Below are 26,090 nucleotides of genomic sequence, written 5' to 3'. Positions count from 1 at the left end.
GGCAAATCTCCGTTAACGAGCTACCGCGGATCGCCCCGTGCTTCAGCTGGACAGCGTCAACACGTTAACGAGCTAACTGCGCTAACGAGCTAACTGCGCTAACGAGCTAACTGCGCTAACGAGCTAACTGCGCTAACGAGCTAACTGCGCTAACGAGCTAACTGCGCTAACGAGCTAACTGCGCTAACGAGCTAACTGCGCTAACGCACTAGTTCCCACCAATGTAATCGAGCATTGCGTGGCACATCCAACATACTGTTTTACTTTTGTCCATGACGCGCTTACCTTCAGGGTCATACGTCACATGAAAACCAAAATAGTTCCCAAGGCCAGATCTGAATGAGGGTGGGGGAGTTTCAATTTGCCGTGTTGCAACGAGCTTAGCTTCTGTCTTGCTAGCTTGCGCTGCGCTCAGTGGATCTGCGCTCGACAGTGCAGCCTAGGCGGAGTAGTCGAACGCAGATCCACTGAGCGCTCAACACAGACAGCATCGTCAGAAGAAAAGTTGATAAAATAAATTTTTAAAAAAATGTATTGTTCATACATATGTGTACCGAACCGAAAGCACTGTATGAACAGTTCAATATCGATACGAGTATCTTTGCACCCCTAATATATACACATATACATATATATATATATATATATATATATATATATATATATATATATATATATATATATAAATATATAACAAACAGAAGGGTTACCCATCTGAAACAGGATGGGCTATGCCAGCTGTTTAGCATCAAGGGAGCTTGAGTAAGAGTGAGGAGACTGTTCTCTTGGATGAAAGATGGTGTCAGCCATGGCCTATCCCAGCTGTCATGAGACAAAAGGCTGCCTACAGCGTGGACTGGTCACCAGGCTGTTGTAGGGCTAACAGAGGGACACCTAGGGGTCATTTTACAGTCACAACAACAACATAACGTATGTGTCTTTAGACTGTGGGAGGAAGCCAAAGTACTCAGAGGGAACCCATGCAAGCTTGGGGAGAACATGCCAGCCAATGGCTAAAAGCCATTTTTTTTAAAAAAAAAAAGGACACAAAATGACTTTAAATCCCAGAGCTGCCAAAGACTAGTGTGTGTGTGTGTGTGTGTGGGGGGGGGGAAATACTGATATATAATGAATCGATATCAGAAGCCAGTGTTATTAAAGATGTGACCCACTAAATGTTATCTAAAATGGGACTTTAGTGTGAATTCTCAGGTGGCTCCAGCTGTAAATTTCACAGCTTGTGTGTTTTTCTGTTCTCGTGTTTTTTTTCTGTGTTTACATATTGTGATAGCCTCACTTCATCCACTTTCACATGCAGCATGTGACCTCGCAGTACAGTGGAGGACGCTTTGTTTCTCCTCTGAATGTGCTCCGTATTAAAATGTACACTGTATTTATTATGTGACACGTTTCAGTAGAAAACAATGCGCTGTCTGCATTGTTTGTTACAGTATGTTGTCAGCTTATGATTTTACATTTTCTGCTTCTGCTTTGTATTTGTCCCTTTGCCCGCTACACGTGTATAGCTTATATACCGCGTACAGTGCAAAGAGACAAAAACTGTGTGTTGCTCGTCTTGGCTTCAGTACCGTATATGTCACTCTTTGTCTACGATACAGTATGTATTGGTTCCCCAGGTACAACGTCAGCTTCAGGCAGCACTTCAGCGTGCGGCAAGGTCACGGCCAGCGTCAAGCTCAAGATCACTCTTCGGATCGGGATCAGAGCCGCGGACACCTCTCCAACTCGGACGACGAGGGAGGAATCGCCAGGAGGAGGGTTCCCCGCAGGACCAGCTCAGAAATAGCCAGTGCCAAGATAGCAGGGAGGCCCGTACCTGCCAAGGTGAGGCAGGATTATACAGTCCAATCCCAGCTGATAACTGATCTGTGTAGTTGTACTGGAGCCTTTCCTGCTTTGATCACATTTAAATAGCCTTTGCTCACATGCAGGTAAGCGGTCTGTGTGGAGAGCAAAAACATTGCATTTGTTTAGAAACGACTGCATCAGAGGGACGGCTCAGGTTGAGCAGTTTGGAGATGCAGTTGGAGAGCCAAGGCTGATGTGGTTTGGACGTGTGCAGAGGAGGGTTAGTGGATATTTTGGGCAGAGGGTGTTGAATATAGAGGAAAAGCAGGAGACCACAGAGAAGATTCATGGATGTAGTGAAGGAGGACATGCAGAGTGTTGGTGTGACAGAAGGTGGTAAGAAAGAGGCTGATGATCTGGGAGCAGCCGAAAGAAGACGAACCAGCAGACGAGATGGTGGGCTCAGAGATTTGTCTGATGGATTTCAAACTTTAGGGTTTTTAAACTTTAGTGGCCTCTTAATAAAGCCTGTAAGTGTTGATATGTGCAAAATATTTGGCTCCAAATATTTTTAACCTTTGTATGTTTAGCTCTGCAAAACACTTTTTTTTTTTTTTTTTTTTTTTTACACCTTTTCAGTCAATTTATTACTTTTCTATCATCCTATTGGTAGAAATGCAACTTTAAGCAGTTTTAAACTTATTTGGATGCTAGAACTTGACACCCATTTGTCAATAATTGCGATCATGTTCAAAATGATCTGCTTCTACCGCAGCTTTCAGCTTCCTGGGAAGTGTTTTTTGTTAAATAACTTCACTTGTAACCACATTAAACTTCTCTATAGATCTGGCTTTGTGCTCAGGGACAACAACACGGATGGAAGAGCACACAAATATAATTGTGCGAGGAGGGCGATTTCTTTCTAATAATGATGTCAGTGTACATACAAATAATCCATTAGTCAAAGCTCAGGCTTCAGACTGCTGAAGCTCTGTTTCAGAGGAGATATCCCCAGTGTGGTCATTTCACACCACTCTGGCTGTGAGCTTACAAACCACGGCCAGAAGCCCAGATTAACACAAATACACTGTGAATTATGCCGAGTAAAGAATAGAAATGCGTAAGTAAAGTAAATAAGCATAAAAGAGCCCCTTTAAATTTCTCCTCCAATGTTACAAACTGGCCCCAAACCAAATGTTGACTCCTCAACACAAACTTCATGTAACAGCAAAAATAGACCTGAATCCATCTGAATGTGCATTTTTCACTTGTATGCATGATGAGCCTTTTGAAGCTACTAGATGGAAAGTTATACCATTACTTGCTTCTCTGTGACAGTGCTCAGTAGGGCTGCCACAAACTTATTATTTTATTTTGATAGTCAACTAGTCACCGATTATTTTTGCGATTAGTCGACTAATCAGATCATCATCCATTGGACATAAAACGTACAGCTTATTGCACCAGCAGCATCTGCTCTTATATAACTATCATTAGCTTACAGCTTTAAGTGTTTAAGGTAAGTGCTAACTAAAAAGCCAAACCAATTTACTCAGGAACAAAGAAAATACTAAAAAAAATCCAAACAATAACATTTTTAAGTTATCTAAGTGACTTATATATCATGTTTAACCTGAGTAGCGAAAGACGATTAGCCGGGAGTCCGGTGTTCTCACGGCTCTAGTTAGCCTAGCCCCCGGCTAGCTATCGAGCTAGTGGGTAACAGACGTCTCCGAAAACGTCGGAGCACTTTTGAAAATATGTGGTGTCTTGATAAACTGAGCAGATATTTGAGGTTTACACAGCTACATTCTCGCCTGAAAATATGTTAAACGTTTATTTTGTGACCCAGAAAGAATAATAAGAGTAATATTAAAACTAACTAGCTGCCGCCATTGTTGGAAACTGAGCTGGGCTGCACTATGAATTCTGGGACACAGCTTCTTCTTCTTCTTCGGGGTTTAACAGCAGCTGGCATCCTTGTACATGCAGTGCTGCCATCTTCTGTTTAAGTCCGTTATTACACTCTTAAATCCTGCTACTTATTCCTGCGTCTTTTGGGATCTTACAAAGCTTCAAACGACGCGTCGACTATTAAATCAGTCGTCGACGATTTTGATAGTCGACGTAATCGTGACTAGTCGACTAATTGTGGCAGCCCTAGTGCTCAGGTATCTCGAGGTGTGTGCTCCTTTTTTATAAACTGTAACAATCCTCGTCTGTGCAGCTCTAATCTTTAAATATGCAGACGGGGTTTTGTCCTTGTAGCCTATGTTCATGTTTTTGCAAGCAGACCGGGACACTAGTGAACGCTGCTGCCTTTTTTTCTTCTTGTAGTGCCGATCCGAGTCGAGCCATTCAGATGAGGAGTCCAGCGTAGAGGAGGATGAAGATGACCCCATGTCTCTCTCGCCGGCCTCCTCAGCATCCTGCCACCAGCCGCCGCCTCCGCTCCCAGCAGAGAGCTCACCACCGCCCGCCTGCCTGCCTGCTAGCCCCTCCCAGTGGAGCGTGGAGGAAGTGTCACAGTTTATTTCCTCACTGCAAGGTTAGATCAGATTTTTGATCTTATAATGCAGCACCGATTCACATAAAGATAAAAGGCTCGACTTCACGGTCAAGGTCAGAGGTCGAGTTATCTTCTGAATGAGTTAACTCGAGGGCAAGGTGATGCAGGATGTTGAAATTGGCACCATAGGGGTTTGTGCTAGGAGGCAGAGGGGCAGCATGGTGGCCACCAGTATTTTTAAAGCCCTTCCAGCATCTCTCCCTCTGTGGAATCGTCTCGAAGCGACTTTTGTTGTGATTTGGCGCTATATAAATAAAATTGAATTGAATTGTGACCTCCTGAACTGATAGATGATGGAAATGGGGGTAAAGAGGAAAAAGAACGGCAGTGCTCCTGAATCAGCTGGTTTCTGGCTACTGCTGATGTTTATCTTGTGTTGCTCTGCTTTTATATTCAAGTGCAATAATTGATGTTTTGATCAGTTATTTTTTATTTGCTGTTTCATGCTTATCAACATTGTTAATACTGTAGAGTTAAAATAACAAATAGACCAGTTTCATATTAATGTGACGCATTAATCTGGAGTTCATCTGTTTCCATCTCGAACTTGATGCTTTTATTTGTTATGTAAATGTTTGTATTTGGAGCTAATGCACGAACAACTGTGTGCATTAATGTTAATGTGCCATAATTTTCAACCTTTGCATTTTTGTCCACCTGTGCTTTTATGCGTCGTCCTCTCAGGGTGCGAGGATCTCGCCTCCCAGTTCCTGTCGCAGGAAATTGATGGACAGGCGCTGCTGCTGCTGAAGGAGGAGCATCTCATGTCCACCATGAACATCAAGCTCGGCCCTGCCCTCAAGATCTGCGCTCACATCAACAGCCTAAAAGACTGACCGGTGTTTTCTCCACAAATCCGCAGTTTAAAAGTGAAGCCCCTCCCCCGGGCATCCACCACCAGCCCGTGGGTCAGATATGGAGCTCGAGAGTCCTGCAGATGAATGTTTGAAGTACAGTTCATTTCCCAAACACGTCAAAGACTCTGGGACTGCAGAAGTGGAATCTCATCCCGTCTCACATCAGATTCTCGCACAAGTTGTAAAAATCCTTCAAATGTGCGATTTTATTTCGATGAAGGTCCACGTTCCACCATATTCTGCTCAAAATCGATGTAAATGAAGGTTTTGAATGTATTTTAATTGCAAACGAGACTTGTTGAACCTAAAGTACTCGCTCGTTATTTTTTCTGACCGTAGACCGAGGCTGTGATTTATTTTCGTTTTGTTAAACTTCCTTTAAAAGACTGAAGATACACACAGAAGAAAACAGCTGTGCTTTGTTTTGCACAGGAATTTAGAAGGAAGACCTTTGGAAGCACTTCTATAGCACTTCCTTTGTAAAGTGAAGTCACAAATCTTTTTCTTATCCAGTTCAGCATTCCTTCAAAGACATGAATTTCATTGCGTACTTCCAGCTTTCTAATTATTTGAGAAGAGTATACAATGGCACTTTTATTTTGAAGGCAGCCTACAGGGTACTGTGAGAGTACAGGGTACTGGGTGCAGAAACACCAGAGTCCAAATGAAACCCGAATCCCTCAAGATTCAAAGAGCATTTCATACTTCAAGTAAAAATACGGACGTTTGCGTAACTTTTTCTCACATCTTTACCGAATTGTTTTATATCCAGAGAACATCAGCTCTACTGCTGAACGCTTTTCACTGTTTTTAAGCTTTTTACCAGAGAAGTTCACGTCAACTCTGTTATTATTCACCTGTCAGCAGTTTGTGAGATTACTCAAATGGTACCACCAGCTGCTCCTGGTCTGCATGAGTGCACTTACAAGTTCACCGGTTTGTTTTTGTGGAGAGATGCTGTCAGAGAGGAGTTCTGACAAGAAGACGTTCATTTTAAAGTGTCTTTAAGTTGCATTCGTGAGCAAGAGACGTTGCCGGCCACACGTGGACCTACGATGGATGCGGGAGAAATAAGACATCACGCCTGAATGAATGAATGACTGAATGAGTGAACCTTGAAGCTATACTGTAATAAGTGTAAAGTTTGCCTTTCTATTTAAATGCACATTTGTTTGCTGGACTGCCTTGTTTGAAGCTTTTTACTGTAGGACTTTTCTCATGTTCTCTCTCTGTGAACCTCGTGGCCTTTCTCACTAGTCTCTACAACGATAGGTTTAGATGAGGATTGTCGGTTTTTACTGCTTTCATATCATTCCTTGTTTTATATCTGCGCTTACTTTTTTACAACTCTCGATTAAGCAATGAAACGCGTTGCTTTTCCCAAAAAGCGTGACTGAATAGTAGCTACTTTGATCAAGGATCAACTTGCTGTCTTCCTCATAGCTTTGTCACATAGCGTGTAACTACCAACAGTATTTACCTTTCTAGCTAGCTAGCTATCTTTGGCTTTATTGTTAGTGACTGTGGCTATTACAGTACTTTGTTTTTCTTTTCTTTTTAAAAAAGGTAATAATCTTGATGATGTTTGCTTATATTTCACTTTCCCCAGGATTTTGGAGTCTTTAAATCTGCATTTTAAACGCCAAAAAAAACGAATTTCAAGTGATGTGAGCCACAAATGCAGCTGTGATTACCTGTACAACATTTGTCCAAAATCAGACCATTGCAGCGTTGTTCGTTTAGTCTTCAACATCCCAAAAAGTAGCACTTTTCTCACAGAAGAACAGTGAATTCAGCAAAAAATGTTCTTTTATATATAAATCTGTATACATACAAATAAGGAAGCCACTTGGAATCAAATGTCTTTGCTTGCAATAATTTCCCAAATCTGCAAAATCTAGAGGGGCTGGTTTTCACAAGAAGAGGTAATTAATACTATCATGCAAATAAATAATCAAACTGTTTTAAAGCTGTGATGCTTGGTTTTTGTTGTTTGTTAGCCTGAGTAATTGTTTCGGTTTCCAAGTGTAACAAGTGCAGATCATCAGTGGACAGTTTGCATCATTGAAACTTTAATGTTTTTGTTTTTAACTGTTGTCTGTTTTAAAGAAAGTCCCTTCGGGTTTGTTGTCCCAGATGTGATAAACTATAGACTGTAAATGAAAAGTGAATGTAGTCATGATCAGAGATGGGCGTTACTGTAATCCGATTACTTTTTCAAGTAACGAGTAAAGTAAGGGATTACTATTGCAAAAACAGTAATTAGATTACCATTACTTTCCCGTAGGAACGCTGCGTTACTGCGTTACTAAAACCGTGATTTTTTTTTTGCGAGAATGTCTCATGACAGTGACGTAAGCGAGTGCGACGTTCATGACAACAGCTGTGTGCAGATCAACAATGGATCATATATCGAGTGCAGAGAGAGTATGAGCGTGCAGCGTTTAAAGCGTGGAAGTACTGACCTTACTTTGAGTTTGATTCCATAAAAAGTGACAAAAACATTAGTGTCCGTTGTGCGTGGGAAGAAAACTTCTTTTTACAGCGGAAAAAAACCCCTAAACTTCCGAGCAAGCACCGAGTAGCTACGACGTAATGGGAAACTCACAGAGAAACTCGCGGATTCTTCCACTGACCGCTGCGGCACACCTGCACCAGGGTAACCCTCCGCCTACCCCACTCCTGCTTTACAGGTGAAAATAGAGCAACAGGACCGCTAGTCTTTGACTTTATTTATTTTCTGCTGTGTTTTACTTGCATCTATTTGAAAGACTGAGTGTAAACACAAAAAAATTTTTTATTTTATGTGCTGGAATGTGCAGAAAATAGGTTTAAATGTTAAACTAATTTCTTCCAGTCAGAGAATGTTGCATATAATTAAATTTTTACTTGATGCATAAAGTTAAAAGATTAAAACTAATAAAACAAGTTTTAAAAAGAGACTTTTCCATTTGATTACATTTTGTATGATGATTATGTAGAAAAAGTAGAATTGGGCTGAAAGATCTATCACTTTATCACCTATTCAGGTTGTAAATCATGTTTTTAAAAAGTAACTAAGTAATTAATTACTTTTGAAAATAAGTAATCAGTAAAGTAACGGGATTACTTTTTTGGGGAAGTAATCAGTAATTAGTAACTGATTACTTTTTTCAAGTAACTTGACCAACACTGGTTGGGACTATACACTAGTTTGGCTTTAACAAGTTGTGTTGATAAACCTTACAGCTCATGATCTTAACCTAACAGGCTTATGTGCAAAAACACATATTTTTAGGTTCTGATATTTTGTTTTATTATATAGAACATATAACTCTATGTACACCTCTTTCTTTTTCTTTCTCTGGCTGGTCACACATGTCTCCTATATCAGTGGCAGTTTTGTGCTCGTCTTTTTGCATCCTTTAAACCGCTGACCTGTAGTGATGTAATCTAGAGATCAAGTAGGAGCTGGCCTCATCAATAAAATTCAAGCATGCATTACATTGTTTAAAAAATATATTTTTATATCTCTTGACAATAATTTTGACAGAGTAAATTTTTTACACTGAATATATTATTCTTTAAAATATAAAGTGTTTGTGCCATGTACGTTTTCCTACAATACTACCAAATACAAAAACGTTATAAACAACAATTATAATGTGCGCATTTCTGCGAGACTTCTTAACGTTGCACCAGTCCTCGGTCCTTCATGAAAATCGGCGTGCCACCACCTCTGATGACAACCAGCCAATCAGAGCACAGCGTAGTTGTACGCCTCTTCAAACCCCGCCTCTCTCAAGTATTTCTCGAATATGAATGGCTCAGTCACTCTGAGAGCTGTCCTCCCATTGGCTGAGCTCTCCCCGGCTTTCAGCATTCTAATCAGCTCCGACGTTGAGAGCCGGCTCTTGGCCTTGAAGTGGCAGCACGACCTGATAATGGAGTACCTACACACCAGCGTGGACACAGAAAACAACTGTGAAACCGTGTGCATACGAATACTGGTATGAAAAACTGATAGATAAACATAATATTTCCACTGAGACGTCGGAAAATAGGTAACAAAAAAGGAAAGAAGTGTGACCACAAGCTAGTAAAACTGGAAGAAGCGGGTAAAAGCATCGTGTCTGTAGGAATAAATTATCCCTAAAGATTAACTGAAATGTTTAAACTAAATGGAAATAGATTCAATGACCATAGAAAACGTTAAAAATCATTGTTAAAAGGCTACAATGATGCAAAATATGCAAATATTGTAGTAAATGTATGAATGATACATGGCTAAAACCATAGGTGGGACCAAGTCATTGTTTTGCAAGTCTCAAGTAAGTCTCAAGTCTTTATCCTCAAGTCACAAGTCAAGTCTCAAGTAATGTCAGGCAAGTCAGAGTCTCAAGTCACTGGTTTAAAAGTCCGAGTAAATTCACAAGTCTGAAACTTTGAATTTCAAGTCCTTTCCAGTCTTGAAAAAAAAGAATGTTGCAGTTATGCTAAATGTAAATATTAGACCATGTGATTTTTAAATCTGTGTTTTTCTCAACACATGATGAAATAGTGAACTTAGAAAATATACACAAATTGTGAAATTGCACCTCTATACAATGCAGCTCAATTAAACTTAGCTCCAAGAATAATTTTCACCAACAATTCTGAGATAAGCTGCATGTTATTTTTGGATGCGCTTGTAGGACCGGCTTTAAAATAGCATGACAAAGATATCATACACATTAAAGTTAGTTGACATCACAAAGTTAGATGAAGTCAGCTATCTCATCGTCGCAAAAGAGAAGCACCACCTACCGTTCTTTATGCAACTTCAACTGTCGGACAAAGTTGGAAGTTGTTCCATCTGTCTGTGATTCTCTTCTTGCATGTTTTGCATATTGCATTTCGTTTTTTTGTGGATTACTTCATAGTTTGTGTACCTGAAAAAAATAACTCCTTGCAGCCTTTTTTGAGCGTTTTTTTTTTTCTTCTTAAAAAAAAATCTGGTTAATTTGATTGGCTGTGCTACAGCTCATGCACACATACGTAACCACGAGTGTGGTTGGAATAAATGAATGAATGAATTGAATTAATGGTGCACACTTTCTATATAATATGCGTGTTAAATTTTAGATTTGGGGTGAAATATATCAAGTCTTTTCAAGTAAACCGGTTCAAGTCCAATTCAAGTCCCAGGTCACTGGTGTAAAAGTCACAGTCAAGTCACAGTCAAGTCTAAAGTCATAAAATTAATGACTTGAGTCTGACTCCAGTCCAAGTCATGTGACTCGAGTCCACACCTCTGGCTAAAACATTCAGGTTCTGCTTCTGATTATTAGTATAAAGCCAAAGTTTACCAAGCAGACCCTGACGCTGACTGTTCAGACGTAAAAGAAGATGCACTGAAAGTAGTTTTAATAAAAAATACATTAATTTGCTGATTGATGGTGTAAGAGTAGGCGGTCAGGCAGCCCAGTGTAGGCACACCTGAACAAAAAGACTGGATTCTTTTTTCAACCCACATGGGGGGAAACAAAGCTCAGAAACGTCTCCTAAACAGTCACGGGCTAAAGGTTGGACAACTTTGTATAAGCTGATGATTGATGCAAACTGCTGGTCTGCTGTTGCTCTTACAGTGAGTTGGAGCAGGTGTCCGGTCGTTTGAGGTGACTCCCTCTTTGGAGATGCTGCAGAAGTTCAGACGACGGGACCTGAGCAAACGGCGGGTCACCTGAAAGGTTAGAGTATACAATCTTGTCACAGAGCACACTCACTGACCATGTCGTGCCAAAAAAGTGATTTGCATTGTTTGGGTTTTTAATGTGTGTATTGATCAAGAGACTTTAGTGAACAGGATTTATAAATAAATTGAGTTTAATACATTTATCTATTCTTAAAATAACTGTTTTTGCAAAAAGGACTGTTTTCCAGCCCCTACAGGAATGTTGTCTGTGTTTTAAGGCGACTTGATATCAATCATGGGGGATACACTGACATATGTTTCATACATTATAGGCCAGAAAGTCATTTATAGAAGTCTAAATATGGGAAATCAAATTTTAGCATAACACCAGTATTGAATTATGAGAAACACATTTATATCAGATTTAGAAAATTTCTGTCCACCCAAAACTCCAGTAAAAGGAGAGAGACTATAAAATCCTTACATGTCACCCTTTAATTTTCTTTTTTCTTTAAAAAAAGAAAGAAGGATACTTACCTAATGTGGCCATTTCATAGATGAGGATGCCAAAGGACCATCTGTTAGAAAAGTTCAAGAATGGCATGTCAGTTTTCTCACTCTTACTTTTACCTTACTGAGTGTAAACACAGTAAAATGTGCCGTCAGTGCAATAGTTTGGACTTCTAGCATCCAGGGATGGACTGGGACACGAATCGGTCTTTGACAACTCTGTCCACTGACGGGGATCTTAGCGACATCTTTTATTCTCACAGAGGACACTCACACGTCGCTGCTCTTAGCGATGGGTCTCATGGCCAACGCTTCAGGCGCCTGCCATTTCTTAGTCACTGTATCTTCTCCCGTTGAACTGCCCTGGGTTCTCCTGCGGTGGGCCGGGCCGAACCCCCACAGCTTAGCTGTCATGTCTCCACCAACCAGAACACTGCGAGCTCCCACATTGCCATGGATACAGTTCTGACTGTGCAGGTAGTCCTAGAAGATGTTCAGACAGTTTCAGAGTTAGGAGATGTCCATTACTACAAATACATAAATAATGAAATAAAACCATGAGCCAGACTTCACAACATTAACATCCAGCGTTTAGGGGCTGAATGTTTGCTTGGTTAACTTCTGATTTCTCAGTGAAGTCCAGTGTGCCGCCTCAAATTTGGGTGTAAATATGTGATTTCTATGTAATTTTTTTTAGTTTTGAACAAGTTTTTGGCACATTTCTAAAATATCTGTTTTCTTGTTCAGTTCAGTTCATTTTTATTTCAAACATTTCAAACATGAGCCTTCACAATCATTAAAAAATATCGTTCCATTATTTGTTTGAAAAGAAGTAGGCAGAAGTATTTACTTATTTGTCCCTACCCCCTCAAGTTTTACCTCTCATTCATTTAATTAGTTATTTTTTTAGTCTTAAATTAAACAAACAACATATGAAACAAAAGTAAAGCAAAACAAAACATGCATAAATCAAAAACAAGACATTAGCAAGCCCCACCACAGTATCGTTTCTTTCATATGAAAAATACAGAAGGTGTATATTTGCAGATACACAAGTTATGGAAAAACAAACAAACCAAAACAAAAAAGAACCACAACACCATCACCGTCCTGGGTTAACCCCGTTTTCTTCATTCTTATACTTATTTAAAATGAGGTTTTTATATTTTACTTTAAACTGTTTTATGTTTTTACTGTCTTTTATTTCTTCTGTTAGACTGTTACATAATTTAACTCCTGCAAGTGAGATAGACATCGTTCTTAAAGTTGTTCTAGCACTTTGTATTTTTAAATTCCATTTCCCTCTTAAGTTATACCCACCTTCTCTTTCTATGAACAATTTACAGATTTCTTTTGGAAGCAATTTATTTCTTACTTTATACATTATTTGTGCTGTTTTAAGCTTTAATAGCTTGCATTTTGACAAAGAGTGCATTTGTATGGTCCCTGTACCCCACATTAATTAATCTAATGGCCCTTTTCTGTATTATAGTTATTGTTTGTGTGTTACTTTTGTATGTGTTTCCCCAGACCTCTACACAGTAGCTCATATATGGCAGTAGTAAAGCACAGTATAAAATGTGCAGTGCTTTCTGATCCAACATGCTTTGCTTTCCCCGTGCCACTTTCCCCCGAACATAAGTAATATGTGGCTTCCAACAGAGCTTGTGGTCAATGATCACCCCAAGAAATTTTATTTCATTTACTCTTTCTAAATATACATAGTCAACACATATTTCTACTTTGATGTTTTTCTTTTGGTTTCCAAACAACATAAATTTGGTTTTATCTAGATTCAACGATAATTTATTTATATCAAACCACTTCTTTAATATCGTTAATTACGATTACAAACTTCAAAATCTCCGATACTCTGTTTTCTTGTTCTTATGAATGCGTCTCAGATATATTTGTTTTGCACTGTGTCTAATAATTTATACTGTATTTATGCTTTCACTCAATCCACAGTTGTAGTTGCTGTTTTTAAAGTGCTTTACAAATAAAGTTTTCTTGGGAAGTATTTCGCTCAAAGATCGTGAAGCAGACTGTTGGAAGGGCAGACAGCTGTTTAACCAACCAGAGCAGAGGCCACTTGTGCTGCCATGGTGAAGATCCTCTTCTCTGTCATGTCACAAGAAGGCTGTAAACCCGAGTTATCCTTCAGTGGGAGAAAGATGTAAATGTGTCAGACTGGTTACATTCAGAAAGTAGTCATGTTATTATAAACAATCAGTGTTAGTGAGTATTCACTTTGACAATCACCGTACACCAATAGACGAGGACACACTGTAACTGCCAGGTTACTCAAATCTTTTCAGAAACAGCTTACGTTGCACTATACTGCCCCTCACAGGCAGATGGCTGTAATTACTCCAGTCATGATTAAGTTTAGAGTTCATAAGCTAAACATTATCCTTCTATATAATATGTGATTAATATTGTATTTATCCCGTTTACTATGTTTAGTTGGTATATAGTGGTTTTTATGTTTAACCTCAAAAAGCTTTTCAGCCAAACTCTTGGGTCGAATGATGTATTTTACCATTAAACTGTGACTTCCAATTTAGCAGTTTAATTGTTGCTCAATTAGCATTTTGAAACTTGAGAAACCATTACATTATAATTTAGAACTAAATACTATTGTTTTATATTTAATTGTGTTAATGATCCTTTTACTTTGCATGCACTGTTGCAATTCTCGTTGCTACACTGTAAACTTCCAGAGCATGCTCAGCGTCATGAATAACTAATAGGTTGCTCTACCTGTCTGCATCTCCACAGGAAGCCCAGCAGGTCTCTCTGCTGCAGCTCTTCCACCACCATGACTAAAGGCGACTGCGCCGACATAACGCCGAGCAGCGCAGGTATGAAGGGATGCGGCCCCAATCCAGACACAAAGGAAGCAAACCCCAAAAACTTCTGTTTCTCACTGCTGGTGGCTGTTTCTGGGAAAAATAAATATTTGATAACAGAGTTAGACTCAACATTTCCAATTACAGTCAATAATTTATCATTTTTGAGACACAAAAAACAGAAAACCCTTGTTTGTAAGCCAGTTTGCAGGTATCCTGTGCAAAACCAAAACTTGTCTTCCATAAACAGACCTTCAAGCAGCTCAGTTTACCTTTCAGCACCCTCAGCACGACGTTCTTGTTGTCCGTGCGTGCTCTGAAGAAGTTGACTGTGTCATTAGGGTGGATGGAGAAAGTCTGCGGCAGTGCAGCAACCTGGCTGAAGGCTTCGTGATGCCTTTCTGCGGACCTCTGTGGTGCTGCAGCCATCGCTGGCCTGACATTCTGCTGCACTTGTGTAACAGACATTGGCAGCTCTTCATGTTCCAGTGGGTTGATGCCAGGGGGCGCTGTTTAAGGAAAGAACAGTGGACATTAAGCAGATGTAAAGATGAAAAAAGTTCAAATATTAATTAAATGTGCACAAAGACACTTCTGCATGCTGGCTCACCATCAATGCCCTGCAGATGAGATCTGTGATGTTGGTGCTTGGTGCGATGACTGTGGTGGTGGTTGGTGCTGTGTTGTTGGTGTTGATGCCTCTCTGTCTGTCTGTGTGATGAGCTGTGGTAGTGCTGGGCCGTTCTGACCTGTGTCCGATTGCGATCACAGCAATACCTCAGTATAAACAGGGGCACTAAGGTGACCAGGGTGCCGAAGAGCAGCAGCGCGGGGACGATAATCACTTCCACCTGATGTTCCTTTATCCCTTAGAGGGAAACACACGAGTTCATGTGTAAATTTCAGGTCGGATATGCACTCGTTTCCTCGTTGCACTGTAGACGAGGGTGTGCAGGTTTATTTTTGCTGTTTAGCTCAAGGCATGTTAGCAGGTTAAATATGTTGGCTATTGCACCTCCTGCTGATAGAAAAGTCCACCTAGACAGTGCATCATTTTCCATTTACGCCTACGTGAGATGTTGGTATTCAGCTAAACAAGACTGTAATTTGACGAAGCGGCTTTCACCATTGATCTGTCTATTTTAAAGATAGAAGCTTGGGAAGTGGAAAACAAAGCTTCGCCGCTTCAGGGGCGATTGTGGCTCAAGAGTTGGGAGTTCGCCTTGTAATCGGAAGGTTGCTGGTAAGAGCCCCGGCTTGGACAGTCTCGGTCGTTGTGTCCTTGGGTAAGACACTTCACCTGTTGCCTACTGGTGGTGGTCAGAGGGCCCGGTGGCGCCAGTGTCCGGCAGCCTCGCCTCTGTCAGTGCGCCCCAGGGTGGCTGTGGCTACAATGTAGCTCCCATCACCAGTGTGTGAATGTGTGGATGACTGGATGTGTAAAGCGCTTTGGGGTCCTTAGGGACTAGAAAAGCGCTATACATTACCATTACCAGGCCATTTATCCCTGATATGATAATGAGGTTACATTATTTCAGGGCATGTAGAGTAATGTGATTGTTGTGTTTTGACTTTGCTTTCTATTGCTGGCCTAACTGGCTGATAACCAGCAGCGTTTCCCACAGATCTTGATTCTTTAGTGGGGTCAAGCAGGTATTATACCGGCAGCAAGCCGAGGGGATATTAGAATACCCACCCCAGCCCGCCGCCTCTCACCAGGGGCAACTCCAGACTGAGACAGAGTCCAGCCCCTCTCCAGGAGACTGGTTCCAGAGCCCAAGCCGTGCGTAGAGGTGAGCCCGACTATATCTAGCCGGTACCTCTCAACCTCACGCACTAACTCAGGCTCCTTCCCCACCAGAGAGGTGACATTCCATGTCCCTATTGCCAGTCTTGGCAGCCGGGGGTCAGTCCGCCAGGGCCTCCGCTCCTGGCCGCCACCCGGCACACAATGCACCCGACCCCTATGGCGCCTCCTGCGGGTGGTGGGCCTGCGGGAGGATGGGCCCATGTCTCCTCTTCGGGCTGTGCCCGGCCGGGCCCCATGGACTAAGGCCCGGCCACCAGACGCTCGCCCTCGGGCACCCTCCCCGGGCCTGGCTCCAGGGCGGGGCCCCGGTAACCCTATCCCGGGCAGGGTAAACTGTTCCCTCGGTGTTCTATTCATAAGGGTCTTCTAAATCGCTCTTTGTCTGGTCCCTCACCCAGGACCAATTTGCCATGGGAGACCCTACCAGGGGGCAAAAGCCCCCAGACAACATAGCCCCTGGGATCCCTGGGACACACAAACCCCTCCACCACGATAAGGTTGCGATTCACGAAGGAGAATCGCTGTTCATTCCCAGTATGATAAAAATAAACCTTTTTATGAATTTGGTGCTGGTCATGGTTCTAGTCTGCAGCCTCGGTGAGTCTGGTGTAGAAGCTTGTGAATCAATTCTCCACCTGCTTTAAGTTGTTGTTCAGCAGACCTCCAGAGCACAACCAGGACTAATTGTCACTGAGCTAGCAGATATGAGCCACCTCGATGACATCATCCTGCTATATTGGTATTGTTGCACCATAGACGGCAAGTGAAGTGTAAAAGGCAAGTCTCCTGCTATACTGTCACATCGGGCTGTGGTTAGATAGTAAAACTGGTTTCGACTAACTGGAATGAGTCACTCTGTGGCATCTGGAAAGTTCAAAGAGCATGCATTCTTTGAGTGCATGCATTTTGATTAGTGAACTAATTAATTTTGTTAGCTGTGAGAAATTCAACTCGTTATTGAGCTAGTTGATTGCGTCAGATCTTTAATTTTAGCTCTGGCTCCACTCCCTTCCTTTTTAACCCACATATAACATCAACACAGTGATCGGTAACTGTAGTAATCATTAATCCATCACAGTTGATGTTGAAATCTTGAGCTTAAGCCTTGTTTGTTTTTCCTCGTACTACAATAGATCTGCAGAGCTTTCAAAAGCCCTGCCCTTTTTTTTTTTATGTTGTTTGGCATTCATGTATTAGATTTGGGGGCTCAGCCTTCCACTGATGTTTTCACTGTTTAAGCTCTACCTGCTTTTTCCACCTGCTTTAACCTTTAGAAAGAGCAAACTGGAATGTAAAACTACTGGTACATGTAGTCTCTATTACATTCTTAGGTGTGGTGAGAGCCTTACAGAGTACCATAAATCATTTCCTGTCATTTTCATTAAAGGGATTGTATTAGCGTGAGCTTTTACCATTTCCATGTTTACCAACCCATCACATCGCCCCGTTCTCATTCTGTTCTATTGAGAGTCAAACAAAGACTGAGCTCATATGGAAAGTCTCTGAGGTTTTGTCAGAGGGTTTTTACATTTTATTTTATTTATCTGAACAGACAGGTGGCTGCCCTGCCTGAGCCTGGTTATGCTGGGGTTGCTTCCTGATAAAAGGGAGTTTTTATTGTCAGGGCTTCCTCCAGAACGCTCTAGTGTCTTTACCTTGTAGTATAAAGTCCCTGTTGTTGTGATTTATTGTTTGTATAAATGAACCTGAATTGAATTGAACTGAATCTACAAGAAAGGACTGCATTTTATTTCTTCTGTTTGAGTAGTTGGAGATAGAAAGTTAAGGAAACACGGAACATTATGGTAGGCTCTAAAAAACAGTGAGCAAAAAAATATATAAAAAAAAGAATGGTAAAAAAAAAGAAATAATAATAATAATAATAATATATATTCTTGTCCAGTAATGAACTGTGAGATCGCACAGAGGCTACGTCCACACGTACCCGGGTATTTTTGAAAACGCCGATTTTTCTATGCGTTTGCACCTTTCCTCCACACGTAAACGGCGTTTTTGGTCACTGAAAACTCCGGCCAGGGTGAATATTTTTGAAAACTCTGTTTTTGCATTTACGTGTGGAGGAGAAAAACGGAGAAAACGCAGCTTCAAAGGTGTGCGCATTTATTTGAGGTCACACTGTGCGCCACGTTATTGTTTCGGTGAAATGAATTTCTACAATACTGTTACTGTTAATTGTTCTCTCTGCAGTGTTTAAATGCTTACATATACACACACAGTTACTGTCCCTCCACACATACGACTCGGTTCTGCTTCTATGCAGTGTTGCCAACTCCTCAGTAAGGAAAATCGCTATTGGCTGTCCTAAAAGTCGCTAAATGACGTCATCACCTAATTTGCATAATTGGTCATGCTAATGTAATTGTAACCTACGCTGCTGGAGAGAGAAATAACATCGTGGACGAGACATAAAGTGAGCAGAAAACGTGCTAAATGCATTTAGAGTTTATTTAGAACTACAAATTAAATTTATTTTAGCAATTATTGTTTTTTGTAATGTCACAATTCCAACCCTGCTCCTTTACCCGGGCTTGGACCAGCAAAAGTGACCCGAAATAGGCACTCTGGTGGAGTTACTTTGTGTGTGTGTTTATAAGTAGTTTTAAACCTGATCCACAAAACAGCATAAGAGTAAAAGAAGAACTGACTGTGTTACAGCACCTGCTGCTTGTTGAGAGTAAAAGCGATATGAGCTTTCACGTCTTTTTTTTAGCGACTTTATTTAGAAAAAAAGTCGCTAGGGGGTCTGAAAACTCGCTAAATATAGCGACAAAGTCGCTAAGTTGGCAACACTGCTTCTATGCCCCAGCTTTGTTTACTTTTTCCCGCCGAGGCTTCTAGACTTCTGATTGGCCAACATTTCTACACGGTTAGGAATATAGCGCCACCTGCTGCTTTGGCATGTTCCTAGCAGCGTTTTCCTTCATTTCTGCCTTTACGTGTGGACGGGATTATTTTTTAAAACTTTCAAAAATACCCGTGTACGTGTGGACGTTTCCAGCAGTATTGATGAGTCACCACCCATAAATAACTTCTTTTTGTCTCCACACATCACATGACCAAATTACCAAAATCACTCTTCAAACCTGTTTCCAGGAAGTTGGAACGCTGTGTAAACAGAATAGATTGCAATCATTTGCCAGTACATCAAATGTTGACCCAGTTACCATGTGATGAAAAGTATATTCACCAGCCACTTTTTTTAGATGCACACGTTCAACTGCTTGTTAACACCGATAGTGTGTGCACTCAGGTGTTGTGATGTTCAAACTGAGCATCGGGATGGGCGAGTGAACATGATGTGGTCATTGATGTCAGACAGGCTGGTCTGAATATGTCAGGAACTACTGATATGCAGAAGACTGCAGCTAAGAACAGAAAACTGAGGCTACAGTTAACCTGGGCTCACCAAAACCTGGTAATAGAAAATTGGAAAGATGTTGCCTCGTCTGATCAGTCTTGATTTGTGCTGCAACATTCAGATGGTACGGTCAGAATTTGGCATGAAAGCATGCATCTAGCCTGCCGTGTATTAACGGTTCAGGCCTCTGATGGTAGTGTCATGGTGTGGGGATATTTTCTTGCCAAACTGATCCGGCCCTTAGTACCAGCTGAGCATCACTTAAATTCTACAGCCTGCCAGAATATTGCTGCTGACCATCTCCATCCATTTAAAAACAGTGCACTCTTCTTCTGACGGCTGCTTCGAGCAGGATAATGCACCATGTGACAAAACTCAGATCATCTCAAATTAGTTCAGTGTATTCAAATGCTCTCCACAGCCACCAGACATTAGAGCACTACTGGGATCATGAACATGCAGCCAGTAAATCTGCAGCCTGATGCTGTCAAACATTCAGCACTTTGTTGAATCTTTGCCTCGAAGAACTGAGGCTGTTCTAAAGGAAAAATGGGGTTCAATACAGGACGAACAAGGCATGCCTAATAAAGTGGCCAGTGAATAGATGGAGTAGATGTTCATATTTCCAAATATTTGTGACTGGGCTGAAAAGGAGCAGAAAATGTGATCAAACACATGATGTTAGATGCACATTAAGCTTTGGGTTTCTTAGATACTGAGTTTCAGGTTTCAACTCAATCAAGTACAAGATAAGCTGTTAAGTTGGTGTCATTAAAGTCAAAATTCATAATAAACAAGATGTCTTGAGTAGAATAATTTATAAGGTCACATAAGCTGAATAGAAGTGTCTATGTGATCGCCCGAGAGAAGAACTGAAAGGTCCAGGTGGAAAGCGATAAGTAGGATTAGAGCACTTACTGCACAGGGTGTTGTTCGATGGACACACAGTAACGTTTGTAGAGTTTGTAGACATGCTGGAGAGGGAAAGCAGAACACAGATCAACGTTACTATGAGCCAGATATCTGAAATCCTCACAGCTTACACAGTCACTCAGATAGTGACTGTATGAACAGTGAAGTTCAGTCCAGCAGGACGCACACAGACATACAGACTGTTAGTGATCAACATTAGCAAATCAATTCAATATTGACTTTGGCCTTTTATTCCATCTAGATTCACATAACAAATATTAGCAGTGACCTTTTAATCTGGACTAACAGAGCAAATATACCAGCGTGTGCTTGGTGAAACATGTGGTGCTGACCAGCTATTGGTTACAACGATAATGGAGAGAGCAGATGTCATTATAGCATCAACTAGCAGTGACCTGAAACACACAAGCCTCGTGACGTACAGCAGCCGGTTCAACTTCTTCAATCACACAGGTGATATAAAAAAACGTCTTTAATTTGAACATTTTATTAAAACCAGAGTTTTTCAAATATTATTCATCTGAAGGTGTCTCTGTACAAGAAAAATCATCATCGTCATCTTTATTTATAAAGCACTTTAAAAGAAACCACAACTGGTCAAAGTCCTGTCCATTGGAACTAAATAATACAATTACTTAAATAAAAACTAAATAAAGGAAAAAAGTAAAATAACTAATTAGTTAATAATTCATTTAATTTCAAGAAACCGTGTCCCGCTGAGGCCAAAAGCCAAAGAATAAAAATGTGTTTTAAAACGTGTTTTAAAAGTTGACAGTGAAGGAAAAAATGGGAAAACAAATACTGATGTTAAGCAGCGGTCCCCAACCCCCGGGCCTCGGACCGGTACCGGGCCTCCGTGAGAGTTGAGGCTCAGGTGTGAAATGTATAGTTTTCAGGGTTTTTATCGGTTTTCAGCGTTATTTTTTTTATCGTTAACTCTGTTTTCCTGGGTCTTTTCACGTGTGTTATGAATAAATCTCCTTTTTTTCAGTACCGGTACTAGTTTTATCTTGTTGTATTTATCCGCGACACCTTAAAGGCCGGTCCGTGAAAATATTGTCGGGCATAAACCGGTCCGTGGCGCATAAAAGGTTGGAGACTGCTGATGTAAAGCACAACACTAAATAGGAAATGGGAGATCTGAATGAAAACATTTGCAGTATATGTCTCTCCCAAGCACGTTTGACTGCGTGTATTTGCATGTGCTGTTCATTCCCAGTATGATTGCAGTGCTATTGAGTCATAAATGGACCATGTGGGATTCAGACACACGCTTCTACAACCTTTTTCTTCTCGGGGAAGCACGCTCTCCTGTTTGTTTCATTTGTTTGGCAAATATAGACATGCGTGTTTCACACTTGCCGCCTGATGTTCAGGTGATCACAAGAAGAGCAGCATTATTTACTCAGATGAGAGCGCGATAAAGTCATTTTGCAAATAAAACCTAATCACAGGACTCGGAGATTAAAGTCACTCAGGTCACGATATTGGAAACAACAACTTTTTTCTGCAGAGAGATGCTTAAAACAGGTGATTCCAAAAACACAACCTCGTTCAACAAGTTTGAATAATCCTGTTTGTAGCAGACGAACAAAAATCAGCTTATGTTAAATTGCTTAAAATTTCAACAGTTGTCTGTAATTATGGTGGTTGTTATATAAATTTATGAAATTAGTCTCATGGTTTTCTCAGTAGTGCAGAAAAACAGATTTTTGAACACTGCTGAGACTGTTTTTAGATTGCTGACCTTAAAGCTACAGTTTTGTTTCTGGTTTGGTTTCTATCTGCAAACTATTGGATCAAGAGTTTCCAATGTGTGGTTGGGGGGTTGGGGGGGGGGGGGGGGGGGTCAGTGGCATCACTTGGTAACCAGAAAAGCTTTGTTCATGAGTCTGAAGCTGTCAGAGAAGACTGTGCCATACAAACAGTGTTGGGGAGTAACGGAATACATGTACCGCCGTTACGTATTTAAAATACAAAATATGAGTAACTGTATTCCGTTACAGTTACCGTTTAAAAAGGTGGTATTTAGAATACAGTTACTTTGTTGAAATAAATGGATTACACGGCGGTACTTCCCTGTTTCATATTGTGGCGGGTCAGGACTGTTTGGGTTTTGTTTGACAGCTACGTTCTGTTGTTCCAGGCGGCAGCGTTACGGTTGCCATGGTTACAGGGTTACGCTCTCTCTCTGCGTGTTTCCTGGGTGAGAGAGCGCCTGTTGTTGTTGTGCTAAGCTAATAGGCAGAATGCTACAGGTATAGCTCTAAAGAATGTAGCATCATGGGCAGTGTAGTCCGTGCTGCAGGGAGAATGGACTGTCATACACGTTATGTGTCTGTGAGCGAGGGAGGGAGAAAAAGGAAAAGTACGAGCTGTCATCGAGCAAAAACGGGAGCTGGAAGCATGTAAATATAATAATAACCACTGCAGCCAAGAAGAGAGCCTGACGAGCCCAGTTGTAAGTAAGCTATTAAGACTCGACTGTACACCGTGTTCGTGTTTTCCTCCAAAAACAATAAGTTCTGTTGGAGCAGCCTTTCAGCGCCTCTCTCTGTCTCTGCTAGCAAAGTTGACCCAGACAACAAAGTAAAGCTAGTTTTCAGCTACGAGCCGACACAGAACCCACCGTATTAGCCAGAGGTCCCTTTACTACGGTTCGGAGCCGCGGACCTTCAGTAACAGTAATAAATCACAGCAATAGTACATTCATGTAGTTGTAAACAGCATGATAATATATTAAGTAATCCAAAGTATTCAGAATACGTTACTCTCATTGAGTAACGTAACGGAATACGTTACAGAATACATTTTGGGGCATGTATTCTGTAATCTGTAATGGAATACATTTTAAAAGTAACCTTCCCAACACTGTGTACAAATCATCTGATAGTTACTTTGTTTTCTTTCGAAGAAGCACAAAAATGCTAAAAATATAAATATGAAAAAAGGATCAACGATCCTGTGAGCAGAGATACTACAAACACTAAATGTATGATGTTTACATCATGGTGCGGCTCTCAATCGTGATATGACTTGTTAATATAAACCAGTACTTCATGTCACCATATTGAATGTATTTCTGAATGGAGAGGATTGTTAGAGACGTTTCCTTTAAAGTCTTCTAAGTCAAATAATCTTTGTTAAAAATAACATTAACCTACCTTTTTCTTTTCAGTCATTCAAACAGCAGTTTCAGCACCACAGGCTGCCGCGGCGAAGCAACGGGATCAAAACCATCAACTGCGACTGATCTAAAGGTACGTGTGCTTGTTCAGGTTCTGTAAATGAAATGTCATCCTCATCCATCAGAGCTTATTACTGACTGACTGCTGCTGTGACACATGCACGCACACACCCCTTACAGAGACACACTGGTATGTGGTAAGCATTTTGAAAAAGGCAGAACATGCATGCACACATATGCATCCACGCACAGTCTCTCTAACTTGTGTCAGTGTCACTAAACCAGTTTGTCTGCATTGTTCTGTCACCAAAACACGCCTGCACGCACAACAAAAGGCTCTGTTCTCACTGTGCATGTGTGTATAGAGAGATGGCAAACAGGAAAAATTTAAGACACACACATGTGTGCAAATGCTAGTGCACAAAAGGCACCAGAGCACGTAGCCGGTGTACTAAATTTACAGTGATGTGAAACTTCTTGTTCAGTCTTCAGTTTAAAAGGAAAGAGAAATCACGCCTCAAATTAAAAATTTGACCACTGTTTAATATCATTTAATTTTATTTAGTATGTTAGTCTGACACATATATTTGAATCTTACCTGCTGGTTGACTCTCTGGTGCTGTGTACGTATCAGATTCTGGATGCTTCTTGTATCCAAAGCGTGTAGTTTTGTCCTTAGTCCCATATAAGCTATGAAACAAATACAAATCCTCCGTTTTCATGGTTTCCTGAAGTATGGAGAGAAATCCACACACAGACACATTTCCACTGAAGACATCAGTGAAGGTAGGATCTGTGTTTCAGGTCTCTCACTTGTGACTTTTCTCCAGTCTTTCTCTCTCAGTCTCTCTGCCTCAGGTTAGCCACGCCCACCACCGACACTTTATCACCTGCACATAGTCAGTGTTGTATTTGTTTTTGTGTGTCACTGCTCATGTTTTCTCTCTGTGTTTGTGTATGTGTGTCAGCTGGGTGGATTTATTAGCTGACAAACTTGGAGTTTCCCAGTGGGTGGAAATGCGTAATAACTTTTATTCCATCCGCTGCAGAAAAACTGGACTGCATAGCAAACAGTCTGTTTAATTGCAGACTTGGCCTGCAGTTAAATGTAGTAGTTGTTGAATATACACAGACAGTGAAAGCTCAAACCTGTCCAACTATCGTAGCTGAATCAAATCAAATCAAAATTTATTTATATAGCACGTATTAAAACAACAGTGTTGACCATAGTGCTTCACAGTCAGTAAAAGCATGAGACAGTTAAAACAAACAATAAAAGAGGACAACAAACAATAGGTAACAACACAACAAGCTGGACCAGCCAACGAGACAGAATCAAAAGCCAAAGTAAAAAAATAAGTTTTAAGACGTGATTTGAAAGACTGGATCGACTCGGCAGTATGAATATGAACACGGAGGTTATTCCAGAGTCTGAGTGCCATGGATGCAAAGGCCCGGTCACCTCACGACTTCATTCGAGTCCTAGGTTGTACTAGGAGCCTGTGATTGGACGATCTAAGTGCTCTGTTGGGATTGTATAAGAGGAGTAGTTCAGAGAGATAGCTGTGCGCTAAATTATTCAGAATATTAAAAGTGAACAAAAGAATTTTAAAATCTATACGATATTTAACAGGGAGCCAATGTAATTTGGCTAAAATTGGAGTTATGTGTTCATGGATTCTCGTACCTGTTAAAAGACGCGCAGCTGTATTTTGAATTAACTGAAGCCGGCAAAGAGAAGAGTGTTGGAGGCCCGAGTAGAGGGAGTTACAGTCGTCCAATCTGGATGTAATAAATGCGTGGATAAGCTTTTCAAGGTCCTTTAAAGGAAGGAACGGCTTTGCTTTGGAAATCTGACGCAACTGGTAAAAGCTGTTTTTTTTACCACAGTGGACATCTGTTTCTCAAGTTTAAAAGAGCCATCCAGGAACACTCTGAGGTTTCTTACAGTGGGCGAGAGATGGCTAGCGAGAGGGCTGAATAAATAATGATTCGAGTGTGGTTAGTTTGCAGTTGTTAAAGCAGCTGTGTCTGTCCCATATGATCCATACTGTGTGGTCCAAGCACAAAACACAGCAGAGCTTTCTCACCAGTGCTTCTGCTGGACTAATGCACACTGGGGAGTTAATTTAACCCTTCCAACACAAATCCTGGTTTAGCAGCTGTAATTAGAGCGAATAGGTGGACTTAAATCAACTGGAAAGCTAATCTGGTATTAATTTGTGACGTTTCCTTTTTGTTTTACTTCAGGCCTACACCTCAGATGAAACAAAAAGTTGAGTAACCACATGCAGATCCAGTTTGAAGAGGCCTGAAGTCTCAGTAGGAACAAATGCCTGTGTGAGGTGTCATTGTAGTGGCCTTGCCATTGAAGGCCACAGGTTTAATCCTTCTTGATTTTCCACTTTTACCTTCCTTTAGGAGCACGGTGAAACTGCCGTGGCTGTTTTGGTTTCAACCATCATGGAAATCTGTCCTGGTGCTCTCGCTGCTGTCTCTGGTTTCAACAAGTTCATCAGGGCAACACAGAG

General features: G+C 41.0%; 2 protein-coding genes and 1 long non-coding RNA gene across 14 annotated transcripts in view; 2 read left to right on the top strand and 1 right to left on the bottom strand.

The window, feature by feature from the left end:
- The window catches only part of LOC146492677 (polyhomeotic-like protein 1), a 16,410-nt gene extending 9,622 nt beyond the window's left edge, over window positions 1–6,788 (top strand). For 3 of the 6 annotated variants that reach the window (XM_085148355.1, XM_085148354.1, XM_085148353.1), the window contains exons 13-15: window positions 1,620–1,845; window positions 4,147–4,357; window positions 5,063–6,788. In XM_085148355.1, coding sequence (XP_085004481.1) covers window positions 1,620–1,845; window positions 4,147–4,357; window positions 5,063–5,214 — 589 coding nt within the window. In that variant the 3' untranslated portion in view covers window positions 5,215–6,788. The remainder of the gene's footprint in view (window positions 1–1,619; window positions 1,846–4,146; window positions 4,358–5,062) is intronic. The other 3 variants (XM_085148358.1, XM_085148357.1, XM_085148356.1) reach the window with 1 other exon arrangement.
- On the bottom strand, window positions 1,036–24,290 carry styk1a (serine/threonine/tyrosine kinase 1a). Of its 3 annotated transcripts, XM_085148372.1 has the most exons (11): window positions 24,158–24,275; window positions 23,537–23,653; window positions 20,358–20,413; window positions 14,861–15,118; window positions 14,523–14,759; window positions 14,162–14,343; window positions 13,476–13,556; window positions 11,673–11,881; window positions 11,426–11,466; window positions 10,840–10,936; window positions 1,036–9,167 (listed from the first exon to the last, which is right to left on the bottom strand). In XM_085148372.1, exons 3-11 carry the CDS (start codon window positions 20,410–20,412, stop codon window positions 8,972–8,974), a joined length of 1,356 nt encoding a protein of 451 aa, XP_085004498.1. In that variant the 5' UTR covers window position 20,413; window positions 23,537–23,653; window positions 24,158–24,275; the 3' UTR covers window positions 1,036–8,971. The 3 variants fall into 3 exon arrangements, with proteins under 3 accessions (XP_085004498.1, XP_085004500.1, XP_085004499.1); XM_085148374.1 differs by lacking the exon at window positions 23,537–23,653 and having other exon boundaries at window positions 24,158–24,290; XM_085148373.1 differs by lacking the exons at window positions 23,537–23,653; window positions 24,158–24,275 and having other exon boundaries at window positions 20,358–23,530.
- LOC146492675 (uncharacterized) lies at window positions 9,087–26,090 on the top strand. 5 transcript variants are annotated; one of them, XR_014871884.1, is made up of 7 exons: window positions 9,089–9,224; window positions 10,842–10,931; window positions 14,184–14,262; window positions 23,551–23,632; window positions 24,294–24,345; window positions 25,810–25,881; window positions 25,981–26,090. It is a non-coding gene; the product is annotated as an uncharacterized LOC146492675 (long non-coding RNA). The 5 variants fall into 5 exon arrangements; XR_014871887.1 differs by having other exon boundaries at window positions 10,842–10,943; window positions 14,180–14,262; XR_014871886.1 differs by having other exon boundaries at window positions 9,087–9,224; window positions 10,842–10,927; window positions 14,180–14,262; window positions 23,551–24,345.

Source organism: Neolamprologus multifasciatus, chromosome 22 (assembly GCF_963576455.1).
Source record: "Neolamprologus multifasciatus chromosome 22, fNeoMul1.2, whole genome shotgun sequence".
In the NCBI taxonomy this organism is placed as follows: Eukaryota; Metazoa; Chordata; class Actinopteri; order Cichliformes; family Cichlidae; genus Neolamprologus; species Neolamprologus multifasciatus.
Note: the sequence above shows the minus strand (reverse complement) of the source record. Positions and strands in the feature narration are given on the sequence as shown.